Source organism: Ochotona curzoniae, unplaced genomic scaffold (genome assembly GCF_017591425.1).
Source record: "Ochotona curzoniae isolate NIBS_2020 unplaced genomic scaffold, NIBS_Ocur_1.0 scaffold_2453, whole genome shotgun sequence".
NCBI classification, from domain to species: domain Eukaryota; kingdom Metazoa; phylum Chordata; class Mammalia; order Lagomorpha; family Ochotonidae; genus Ochotona; species Ochotona curzoniae.
The window spans coordinates 12444116-12456950 of record NW_024467094.1 but is presented as its reverse complement, the minus strand read 5'-3'; the positions used below and the strand labels follow the sequence as shown (position 1 = coordinate 12456950).

Here is a 12835-nt window from a genome sequence, read left to right as displayed (position 1 = left end):
AGGAGGAGGGGCTCAGGAAGTGACATCGCATGGCCCGCCCCCAACTCCTTATTCCCTATAAAAAGCAAAATGGTGACTCAGAGAGGAGAGTTGGACGTGTCCTGCCTCCGTGCTCCCACCGTTAATTTTTAGCCTTGGAATTAGGCAAGAGGCAAAGAAAGCAGCAGCTTGGAATACGCGGCTGACATGCCATTACGCGGGTGGCAGCCGCACAGCCGTTCCTCCCCACCTCCCAGCAGCCTCTGAGCGTGCAGAGCCCGGACCCCTGCCTAGCCGCTGCCCGGGGCCGGGCGTGGATGGTGCAGCCAGGGTCATGGCAGCCGGGGGCCGCCGGCGGCGCCCACTGCGCTACCAGTCCCTGGCAGCCCTCGTGGAGGACTCTCAGTGGCCATTCCTGTTCCTTGTCTCAGACTTCAGCTACGGGGCCGACGACTACGACGCAGAGGGGCATGAGGAGCAGAAGGGAGCCCCGGAGGGCTCGGAGACCATGCCATACATCGACGAATCACCCACCATGTCACCCCAGCTCAGCGCCCGCAGCCAGGGCGGCGGGGACAGCGTTTCCCCCACCCCACCCGAGGGGGTGGCACCTGGGGTAGGTACAGCCAGCTTTTCTTCTGGTTTGGGGGATGGGCCTGTGGGGAAGGGGTGTGGAGGCCGGACAGTGCGTGGGATGATGCAGGACAACCATGCCTGGCCCCTTTGTCATCTCTTTCTTGTCCTGAGCCCCTCTCAGGCCCGGGCCCTTCTGCCCACTGCCTGCCACCCCTGCACCTGTCTCCTGCAGACCAGCCGTCTGCTCCCATCCCTCCTGAACACCTTTGCCCCCTCTCAGCTTTCTCCTGCACTCTCTGTCCTTCTCCGGCTGGGACTGGACTGGACGGTGGCTGCAGAGGTGGCATTTGGGGTGTGTAGGTGTCCTGGTGCTGGCTGCAGAGAAACTGGAGGCTCCTGTGGGGTGGGATGAGGTGCTTGGGTCTTGCTCCCTAAGGTCCGAAGGCTCTTCAGCTCACTGGGGTGAGAGCAAGCCCTGCCAGAGTGCACCTGTGCTCTGCTCCAGAGGGAGGTACTGTGTAAGGAGTGCCAAGAGTGTGCCTAAGGCAGACTAGGTGGAGAGGTGTGTGGCGAGCTTGTCGTCCTGGTCACCAGTGCTGCTCCTGGTAGTGGGGACCACCTGCCCCAGTGCATGTGTGTGTGCGCGCGCGTGTATCTGAGACCCAGCAGCAGGCAGAGCTGTTCCTCTCAGGTGAGACATGGGTGATGCCTCGCGGGTGGCCCGGGCTTGTCCAGGAGTGTCCTGGGGAGGTCTCCTCTCTTACCACGAATGCTATCAGAGGACCATCACCGAGAGGCTGTGCAGGCGTGGGGGTGGGAGATTAGCACCCCCACCCCAGCTTGGAGGCTGCCTGGACGCTACCATTGGTGAAAACCCCCTGCTCCTCCTCCTTACCCCTGGCAGGCTCTCACCCCCTCTTTGTGCATTGGGGTGGCTGTTATAGCCTTTGGCAACAAGGGCCTTGGCAACCAGCTTCCCACTTGGGGGAAGCCACACAGTTGCCATGGCAACAGAGGCACAGGCAGCGTTCTGCGCGGTTGCCAGGAAGCCCAAGTTTGGGAAGGGCTGGTGGGGAGGGCAGGTGGGAGGTGGGGGGGATGGGCCTCAGGCCCCCTCCACCACAGCCAGCGTTCTGGGGTGGCTAATGGCCCTGGCATCCTGATGGACAGGACAGGCTCATCTGCGCCTGATGGAGGGGAGAGTGTGCTGGGGTCTGGACTGAGGCCACCAGGGGACAGTCCCAACCTCTACCTTCGGGTCTCAGGACTATCCCACCCAGTAGGGACTCAGCTGTTTTCCCCACTGAGAGGGGTTGGGGAAAGTGCTCTGTGGGGTTTCAGTGCCCCCCACTTCCTGCACCCATCTCCTTCCCTCCTCACCATTGAGTATAGAGTCCCTGGTGATGCAGTCACAAGTGTAACTGGGAGGTACCTGTTTGGTGGGCTGAGGCTTTCTGACTTCACTTTATGGCTACCTGTTTTGATTGGTGATTCAAGAGGGAATGGTTTGTTGTGAAGACTTTGAGATCTATAGATGCTATAGGGTGACAGCCACTGCAGTGCACCTGGAAGCCCGGTGAAATGTTGAGTGGGGAGCATCCTTTCAGTTTGGGGATGAGAAGGTTCCCGCCTGCTGCATCCCTTGCCGACTGGTCTCCTGCATCACTGGCTCCACCTTGTGGACTCTTCAAGCACTGCTGTTCACTTTGGGTGCCTGTAGGAAGGGGACACCTCTTCCTGAAGACTTGACAAATTTGTTTTTAAGGCCAAAGTGTCTACTTCTTGGCTGTGCTTATTGGGCTAGATAAGCCCCCCTCCCCTGCCAGGCTTCCTGTTGGGTCTTTGGGAAAAGGGTGTGGGGCATTGGGAGGACTTTTGGACCAAAACAGGCGATTGTTCTAGATACTGGGATATCTGGCCTCTGGCACAGACTGGCAGCTTGAGTTCACCACACCCAAACATGAGCCAGCTCGTGCCCGGAAGCCCCAGGCATGGGCTTGGCATTAGTTTGCTTTCTCTAGAGCTGCAGAATCAGTGGGATGTGTATGTACCTCTGTCCTCCTTTCCCCACAAAAGGACAGTTGGAAGGACCTGACTCCCATAAGCTGAGACAGGCCAAGCTTTGCAGTGGCTTGCAGGCTGCCAGGAAATGGTACCACAAGGTTTCAAGCCTGCGAACCACAGTTTCCATTCTGAGTCTAAAGAGCAAAATAGAGTTCCAGCTCAGTCTATAAGCCGGGCAGGAGGGACCCTGCATTCCTTGGGAGGTCTGTCCCACTGAGGCCTTGGCTGGCTGAGGGGAGGCCCACTCATTGTGCTGTCCTCAGAATCCTGCTTCACATGGAATTCAAAGGCACTACACATGCAGAGTGCGGCCTGGACCAACATCTGAGCACCCTGTGGTCATGACACAAACCCTGCCAGACCGACCTCTCCCAGCCGTGCAGACAGTGTCAGGAGCATGAGCTCTGGGTGAAGGAGAATCTGCTCGTGTCCACCTGGAAGTTGGCAGCTGAGGATCACTTGCAACCCTGCAGGGTTCCTAGTGCTGTGCAGGGGAGGCCTGCAGTGCTAGGAGCAGCTCACCAAGCTATCCCATCTCAGTGACCACGGTCCACACTGAGATGTTTCCCTTCTGCTTTTGGAGGGCTGGAAGACCAAGCTTAATGGTCAGCACATGGCCTGGAGGCTGAGCAATGGCCATATCCACTGCAGCCAGCAAGTGTTCCTGGGATGGATCAGGGCTGCCCAGCGTGGCAACCCCACACGAGCTGGGTCTCTGAGGTAGGCAGTACACAACACATGGTCTTCATGGCCCAACACGTCCTTCATGGCTTTGCCTGGCTGCTCTGGGGTCAGCACTGTGGAGACGTACAGCTGCAAAGATAGCCCCGGCTAGGCTGGTGCAGTCTAGGGGACACATGTGGGTTTTGGCCCAGCTCTGCTGCTTGCTAGCTGTGTGAGCTGGGGATGCCTGATACCCTCTCTGAGCTCCATTTCACCCATCATTCCTTCCCTGACCTCATACAACCACTACAAGGTTCCCCTGAGATGGAGTTAGGCAGTACGCATGGTTCACAACGCTGGTGGGATCTGGGCTCAGACTCAAGCTGGCAGGAAAGTCCAAACACAGAGGTGGAGGTGGGCGGAGCTCATTGTTGCCCCTTCCCTTTCTTCCGCATCAAAGTCTTTCCCACCCCCTGACCCCCATCAGCTGCCGAAAGACTTGTGCTGGGCTTTTCACAGGTATAGTCTCAGGCAGAGCCTATGCAGCGAGCGCATGGGGTTGAGTTTATGCCCACTGTCATCTTACAGTTGATAAGACTGAGGCTCAGAAGAATGAAGCCTTTTGCCCAAGACCACATAGCGAGTAGACACCTGAGCTTTATTTATTATAATTTTTAAAAATTATTTGAGAGGCAGAAGAACACTCACAAGAAAGCAAAACTATTCCTAGTTCCTGGTCTACTCTCCAGGTTCCCACAGGGACTAGGGCTGGGCCAGGGTTGAAGTCAGCTCTGCCACATGGGGAGCAAGAACCCAAGCACTTAGGACATCACTGCTGCCTCCCAGGGTGTATGTACATCGTCAGACGCAGGTGCTCCATTGCAGGAGCGGGCACCAGCCTGCTGCACGTGGTCTCTGCAGCTCTGCCTGCTCCTCCATGTCCGCCCTATGGGGCCTTTGGTCCCTGCTGCAAAGAGAAGAACGTGAACTGGATGCTGTGATGCATCAGGTGCTGTGCTAGGAGCCCAGGGGCTTCCTGGCTATCCACCCCCTCCAGATGGAGAAGCTAGGGCCCACGGCAGCCCCTTGGCTTGTCCCAAGTTGAGGAGGAGCCTTGAGTGGGACCCTCAGATCCCTCTGGGATAGTTCTCTGCATGCTCTCTGGCCCACCCATGTTTGGCTGGAGTCTCACAGAGTTGTTCACTGCTCAGTGGTGCTTCCCCCAACTAGCTTGCTTTACCCATTAGTTCATGCTGCCCATTCAGGATCTGCCCATCCTTGTTGGTAGTAGGGTTGTCTGCCAAGGACCCTTGATTCAGTAAAGGTTTGCAGATCTGAGACAGATCCTGCACACTCGGGACCTGGGGGTAGCTAAGCCAGGCCATTCTCTGCCCTGGGACTTTGGAGTCAATCTTTGGAAAGTCAGGGAGGAGAACAGGGGGCGACAGATCCAGTCACAGGCCTGTGCCCCATGGACTCTTCCTTTTTCATCGTTGTCACCTAGTTTCTCCACCAGCAGGTGTTTAACAAAGCCCGATTTTTTTTTTCTTTCATATGGAGAATGTCCATGACTCTGCCTGATACTCACAGGACTATAAATCCACATGTGGTAGGCATTGTTACTCGCAGGTGTGGAGACCAAAGGGGCAGTAGGGTCCTCTGGCTTAGTAAGTCATGGGCTCTTAGTAGCCACTGTCTCCTGCCTTTCCTCTCTAGAGCAGATGTGGAATCCCTCTTTGTGGCTGGCAGACTTAGGGCCACCTGTTGACCAACAGTTGGAGATGGCTGCCTGCTGCTTGACCCCAGGGACAGAAGTAGCGTGAGAATGCCCCATGCTGCTCCTGAGGTGGTGACTGGATTTGAAGCTCCTCTGGAGTGTGAGCCCAGGATCCCTAATGGATCCCCACCTCTGCTTGCTCTGTTCTCCACAGGGGTGGCTCAGCTCCCAGCCATACCCTTGTCTCTCTGGAGAGAGGTGCCACTTGTGGGCAATTCCGGATCTTGCATAGCACAGGCACACACTGCACTTGGGCTGATTCCATTTGGCTACCACCTGCCCTTCGTCCTCTGCTCCTCCTATCCCCCATCCACTGTGAGGGTGGTTCCCCCCAAGGCCCAAAGCCTACCTTGCTGGACTTGCCCACTGCTGTGAGTGAGGGTGCGGTGTCTTGAAAGAGGGGCACTGGTACCGGCTGATCACCCTGTGCGTTTGTATGGTGGGACAGTGCCCACCAAACAGGCCAAAGGGAATGATCTGGTGCTGCCCTGAAGGGCTCAGAGGTGCCAACCAGGTAGACAAGCTCCAACAGTTAGCATAGACACAGGCAAACCCATTGTGAGCTCTCTGTCCTTGGAAGGATCCGAGCTCCAGTACTGCAGGCTGAGAGGGTGTGCCTGTGCTAATGGGTGCCCTTTGCCTCTCCCTTCGCTCGGGATTTGCTCTTTGCCTCCTAACTAGAACCTGGTGCTTTTATCTGCTTTGGAGACCCCCTGCCTCTCCCTGGAAGCCCCCTTGGGTCATTCTGCTCAGTAAGAATCAGATTTTTTTGTTGTTATATTTTTTTGAAAGGTAAAGTTACAGAGAAAAAAAAGAAACAAAGATTTTTCCATCTACTGCCACAGCAGCCGGAACTGAGCTGATCCACAGCCAGAAGCTGGGAGCCTAAGAACCAGTTACCTTCACATATACCTGGCTCTTCCCCCATGCTGTCCTTTTCTCTGTCATAGTGGAAGTCACTCAAAATAATTTACAGACTTCAGTTACATAAAACAAACATTGAGTAAGAGCCAGTTGAGGATGTTGTTTATGTAGTGACAAATACACACAACCACTCCCCTCAGTCCTGGGTCTGAATCCTAGCTGTGCTGCTTGCTAGGTGTGGGACTGCAGGCAGGTTATAAGCCTCATACACCCCGTTCCTCGACTTCCTCAAGTGTACAGTGGGAATAATTTTAGCACCAGCCTGAGGGCTCTTCCCTCTTAGTGAGTGGGTGTGGCCCAGGAGGTCACTTCTGAGAACCTCCCTTTTACAAGATTTAGTTCTGGGTGCTGTGGGGACTTGGTGGCATGATCAGGGGATCCCCACTCCCCCACACGAAGTCCCTGTTTTAAGGCTGTCAGCAACAACCTGAGAGCTCAGCATCAGCTCCAGGTAGAGAAATCAAGGAAGCGACCTTGGTGTAGGCAGCCAAATAGTCACATCACCGGGGTACATGACTAGGAGGAACATCCTGTGTGAAGGGCCCCGAGAGCTCCAGAAGGTGGGAAGTCCCTGCAGGTCTGAGAAAAGGAGGGTGGTCTCGGGGGTATGCAGTTAGGGGGCATTACTGGGCTGTCTGAAAAAAACAGGAGGCAAGTTTGATCAGCAAGGACTCTTTCTATGCCCATCCCCCATCACATGCACCTGCCAGGGAAGAGGAGCACAGCTGGCATCAGCCAAGAGCGAAGGGCAGGCCCTGGACACTGCCTCACAGCAGCCCTTAGGGTGATCCTATAAATATCTCCATTTCCCAGATAAATAAACTGAGGCATGAGGGGTTGAAGCAACTCTTTCCAGGGTCACGTGGCCAGCAAGAGGCACAGCCAGAACTCAAACCCAGAGGCCAAGGAAGGGGCTCTCAGTGTGTCTGTCTAAGCAATGGCCTCTGCTGGCTTGTTCCCAGCATTTGCTTCATGTAACTGAACTCTGTAAGTGGTTTTCTGGGTGACTTTGGCTGTGACCAAGAAAGGGGGCTGTCGGGAAGGCTGCTCTGCCTGCCCTGACGCTGCTTCCTTGGGAATGGCATTCATGGGCCCAAAATCTGCTGAGTTCCAGAAGGTCCGGAGGTGAGCCCTGAGCTGGGAGAGGCTGAGGCGAAGAGGAACAGGGAGGTGTGGTGGCCTGGACGTGAGCGTGCCAGGTGCTTATAGAGGTTACTGTCAACTGGTGCCATCTGTTGAGTCATCCGCCAGGGCTCCCTCCCCCTCCTCCTGGCCTGTGTCTGGGGTGGCTGAGTGGCTTCCTGCAGGGCCCAGTGTGAACAGCCTTACCAAGAGTAATCTGATGTCAGCAGTAGGAAAGGGCTCAAGTTGTGCCCTTCTCATAGCCAGTCTGTGCCTTCCCTTTCCCTCACAGTTGGCCTGTCAGGACCCTGAGCAACCTCATTGCTTCCTGACCCCCATGGCATGGGAGCTCCACGCAGGAGGGATTTTATTGGTGGGAAACAGAAACTTGGCTCCTGGTCATTTCCAGTGCCCAGAGCTGTGCCAGGCACACAGCATTCCTACTCCATAGGGACTGAGTGAAGGCGCATGCTCTTACCACCTTCCACTTTTCCTTTTGCCTCACACATGTCTTCCCTGCCCATTTCTGGTCCCCCACCAGTGGAGCCAGCCCTGTTCCCTTAATGTCATCACCCCTGCTCGTGGCATCAGAGGTGCCGGCTCATGTCCTCAGAGTTCACCCCGCTTTCCCAATTGCAGCACTTGCCACATCTCCCTTCTGAGCTTCTTTCTTACTCCCAGTTGCATCACTGAGGATTCTAACTTAACATGGACGACAGTGCGCAGGTCTGCAGGATCCACACCCTGCAGAGAGAGCCCACAGTGGGGGCTTCCACCTCCCCTGACTTTTTCTGTGTAATGGACATACAGCCAGGTTGAGCTTCTCCGATCTGAAATTTTGAAATACCCCCAATTTTAAAACCTTCTGAGTACCAGATGTGGTATCCCAAGTAGAAAATTCCTCAGGTGCACTGCCAGCCTGGTAGGAAATGACCTTCAGGCTACATGTTTGAGATGTATGTGGAATCCCACCTCTCGGCCTTTTGGCTAAGATCGGGTGAAATGGATGTGGAATATGAATGAGTTCTGTATGTACACCTTAGTCCTATTCCCAAGAGATCTCATTATGTATATGCAAAATACACAGAAAAATTCCAGAACACTTCTGGTCCCAAGGGTTTCAGATGAAGGCTCCTGCCGATCAGGGTCTACCTGTACACGAGTGGATGTAGGTTAGACAACTTGCACACCAGTGGTCAGAACTGCTTCTCATTCCCATCTTCCACTACAAGCAGTGTTTGACCCTATGGATATACCCACTCTAGTTTTCAATATTTAGGCTGTGTCCAGTCTTCCCCAGCAGCAAACATCACTGTGGTGAACATCTCTGGACATAGCTCTCTGTTCCCCTGGAGAAATGCTTTTTTTTCAGAAATATTCCCTAGGGTGGCCTTGCTGAGTCAGAGGGTGTGGACATGTAAAGTCACAATAGCTATTTCCATGTTTTCTCTCCCTCAGCTACGTAGTTTTAGGACCATGCCCCTTTTTGGTGCCCTACCTCACTCCTGGCACTGTCCTCACTTGGCATGGTCTTGGGTGTCCTTTACAATGGCCAGTAGACCCAAGACTGTCAGTTCCCACAAAGTCAGACATAGCATCCCTTGTTGGTGGTTGCATTCTGGATGCTAGAGCAGTGCCTGGCGCACTGTAGCTCAGGGAATGAGCAGATGGAGAGTGAGCATGAGGGAAGGCCATTTCTCAGGGAGTAGGGTGGGGAGCGAGCCATTGCAGGCTTTGGAGTATGGATTCGGTGGTGCCCCATTGCTCATGGAGGAATTTGTATCCCTTGCTCTCCATGGTGCAGGTCCAACCTGCTTCTACCTCATGCCCCGCCCACTTCCTCTTCAGTCCTCCAGCGGTGCTTCCTGCACCTCTTCCCACCTCCACCTCTTCCTGGAAACCTCTTCCCATCTCCAGGTCAGCCCTGCAGCCACTGTGCTGGGAAGCTGCTCCTCTGAGGCAGGGTCAGTGTCTCCATCTAGTGTCCCCAGGGTGACTGACAGAGAACTCTGCCCTGCCTGCTGGTGGTTGCCATCAGAGATGGCTGATGGCAGGGGCCATGGGTTGCACTCCTTAGGCATGAAGGAACAGGCAAGCAGACAAGTGGACAGGCAAGATCAGGAGTCCCACTGGGACATGACTGAGCGCCCAAGTGCCAGCTGCAATGTTGGGTTGGAATGGTGGCTTTGGGAACAAAAAAAGAACCAAAGGGACTTGGTGAGAAGGCAGGAGTTACAATATGGCAGCACCACTGGAGGAAATGAAGGGAAGGGGATGAGCTGGTGCAGCAGGAGGAGGACTTTGGACTGGATTCTTGGGGTGGAGAGGCTGTTACTGGGACTTCCACATGGGGCAGTCAGCCCACAGTGCATGCGTCAGGCTCGCCACGGGCCTCCGAGTGAGGAGGGGCGGATTATGAAGCACAGTAGAGCAGCAGGCTGAGGTGAGGCCCAGAGGAGAGCTGGCCACAGGATGAAGAAAGGACAGCTTAAACCCAGGAGGAGTGGCCAGAGGTTGCCCCTGTGTGGTCATGGAAGCTGGAGAGCTTTGAGGAAACACCACTGTGAAGGAGAGGGAGGCCTCTGGCTTGGGGAGTAGGGGCCCATGGAGCCCGGCTGATGAGCGTGTGGAGGAGGGTGTAGGGAGGAAGCGCAGGGCCAGGGCTGGCACCATGGGGACTGGTGAGTCATTTCCCCCACAGAGTGGAGGCCTGTGTCCAGTGCAGGGGGCAGCTAATTAGTCACTGGGATTTTTAGCCAGCTGGGCTGGGGATGGCTTGAATGCTCAGGGGGTGGCTTTGGGGCTGGGGTGAGGTGGGGCAGGGCGGGGTGGCAAGAAATGGGTATGGAGCCTGTCATGCCAAACCTGAGCATGGGGAGTGGAGTTGGAGTTACCAAGGGTGCCCGTGTCCTCTCAGACTGGGGAAGGAGGAAGAGGGACACAGGAAGGGACCTTGATGTTTCAGCTTCTTCCCCTGCCTCTTGCCTGTGTGTGGCACAGGGCCCCAAGTTGGCACACACATGCACCCTGGGGAATGCCCCCTGGGAACAGCCTCACCAGCCCAGACCAAATGAGGAATTGTGGCTGCAAGGGCCCTTTAGATGGGCCCTGGCTATTTATAACCCAGTCAGAGCAGACACAGGGAAAACCAGGGACTGGAGGGGAGGGGTAAGTTGTATTCCTGCTGACCCCTGGTGGGACAGTTCCCAGAGCAGGAACTGTCCCACGTGCCCTGGTGGGTGGAGCTTGATTTGGACACAGGGGTGAGTGTGGGAGGAGGTTGTCCTGTGCGCCCCCTGCTCCCCCAAGAACCAGCCTTCACAGTTCTTTATCCTACGGTCACTCTGTTGTCATCTGATGGGAGCGTGACGTGTGCATGAGGAGCTCAGACACAGAGTGACTGATAGGCAGCTGCAGGCACTGCATTACGTGGTCAGCAGCAACTTTCACACAAACTTGCAAAGTTGCGCGATGGCCTGGTTGTGTGTGAAGCTGAATTGATAGGGTCTAGGAAGGACATGAGACAGAGGGAGCACTTGGGGAACCCCCAGAGTACACCCATACATACACACGAGCACCTGACCTTCCCTCAGAGAAACAGTAGCTCAGAAAGAAAGGCAACGCCCCACCCATGGGCCCGACTCAGGACAAGGTGTGATTGGCCCTGACTACACTGTCGTGTTTATAGGTGAGAGCTATCTGCCACCACTGTATTGTTTTTATTTGTGAAACATCTGATTAACTAGTTCTCTCATCTGTTGGTTCATTTCTGAAAATGCCTACAACAGCCAGGACTAGGGCCAGACTGGAACCTGGAGGTAGGAAGCCAAAGCGGGTCTTCTTGTGTGGGTGGCAGGAATCAAACCACCTGGAGTCAGCACCACTGCCTCCCTGGGTGTGCATTAGCCAGAGTCAGGAGCCAGAGCCAGCTGTCAAACCCCAGGCAGGTCAGTGTGGGACCTGGGTGCCTTAACCACCAGGCTGGCCTGCCGCTCCCTGCCATCATTTCCAAGACAAGAGAGTTCACTCTAGGTTTCCAGCTTCTCTTGAAACAAGTCAGCTCATGCTGCCCTTGCAGCTGGAGCCAGGTGGCTTGCTCAGATCACTCAGTCCCTGCATTTTCACCAGGTTAACTTACCTATAGCCTTATAGGTTCAGGCGTCAGCATACCCTCACCTGCTAGGTACTGCCCCTAGCCACCACCTCCAGCAGGTGTTGATGTGCCAAGGGTGCAGGATGGAAATGTGGGCACTACTGTTTTCTGCAGGATTTGGAAGCAATGGGCTGGCTGGGTGGGCACTACTGCCTTTCCTGGGTTATGTGTGTCCTACCCATGCCGAGTGGAGTAGACCCCTCTTGGAGGGAAAATGCTCTGGGGGAGGAAGGTTATTGCTGGTTTGCCACCTGGCAGGGCCCTGGCTGGGGCACCAGTGCCAGACAGGGCCGGCATGGCAGCTGGGGCTTCTACTGCAGGGCCTCAGCATCTCCCCTTGGCAAAGGTGTGGAAGACTGAGGTTGAGGTGCGAATGGGGGCTCAGCGGGTGAGAGGCCCCCCAAGGCCAGGGGTGGAAGTGCGGAAATTGCCCTCCCTCCACTGCGCGGGCTGGCGGCGCAATAAATAAAGCGGGTGTCGGGGAGGCAGACCGCCCCCTGCGCCCGCCTGGCCCGCCCGCGGCCTCCTCCCTCCCGCCTGCGCTCCAGCAGCCTCCGCCAGCCGTTCGCCCTGTGACCACAGAGAGGGAACAAGCAGCTCCACCTCACAAGTCAAGCCGTGCATTTCCTGTGTGTTAAGAGCGAACCTTGGAGTCCAGAAAGGGCGGGCTTCACTACGGGGGGCCTGCGACCGAGCCCCAGTCTCAAGAGGACGGAGCGGCCACCGGGGACTCCGCCTGCACCCAGGCCCGTGTGCGCGCCAGGAAGGGCAGCGGAGGGCTTCTGCTACCACGCCACAGGCTGTCGGCCCCCGGCCTTGCCTCCTCGGGAAACCGCTCCTGCTGCGGCGGCGGCGGCCGGACTCCCGGCGAGACGGGGCCAGCCGACCGGCCTGAGCTGCGCAGAGGCCCCGCTTCCCCTTTCGCAGGGTGGGGACGCGCGGGAGGCGGGCCCGGCGCGCAGGAGGGCCGGGAGGCGGCCGCAGGAAAAGGTCTATAATGGAGCCTTTCATCGGGAGCCCGTGGCCGGGCGCCAGGCTGGGCTCCGGGGAGGCCCGCGCACGGGTGTAGGCCTGCCCTGCGCGCTCGTCCCCTCCCCACCCGCGCCTCCCGGGCGGCGCGCGCCGCGGCGGCGGTGGCGGCTGCTGCTGCTGCTGCTGCTACTGCGTGGACCCTGCTTCCTGTTTGCCCTCCGCGGGCGCCGGCTGCCATGGAGGAGGAAGAGGAGGCAATAGGCTTTTTGGACAAGGTTCTGGAGGAGGAAGATGTGTTTCTCCTGGAGGAGTGCGAGCTGGGAACCCCGACCAGCCCCGGCACAGGGTCCCCCTTCTTGGTGGCTGTGAAGGTGGGAATGTGACACACCCTGGATGCTTGTCGGGGGAGGGGGTAGGGCGGGCAGCTCCTGGCTGCCGAAGCTGCTTGTGGGAGGCAATGGCTGATCGCGCGCAAACCTCGTGGTTGCGTGGAAGTCGTCCCCCCTCTCAACGCCGTGGCAGAGATGGGCCAGCGCATGCCTGCAAGGGGGACGGTGCTCTTGGCAGCTGTTCCCGTGTGTGGGGTGGGGGGAGAGGTGCAGAGC

At 56.8% G+C, this 12835-nt stretch overlaps 1 protein-coding gene across 4 annotated transcripts in view; it reads left to right on the top strand.

Moving 5' to 3' along the window:
• ABR (ABR activator of RhoGEF and GTPase) overlaps positions 1-12835 on the top strand; it is a 173336-nt gene that overhangs the window by 86028 nt on the left and 74473 nt on the right. For 3 of the 4 annotated variants that reach the window (XM_041000716.1, XM_041000717.1, XM_041000718.1), the window contains exon 2: positions 411-595. In XM_041000716.1, coding sequence (XP_040856650.1) covers positions 411-595 — 185 coding nt within the window. Of the gene's footprint in view, positions 1-410; positions 596-11946; positions 12602-12835 lie in introns of those variants that run through there. The other variant, XM_041000719.1, reaches the window with a different exon arrangement.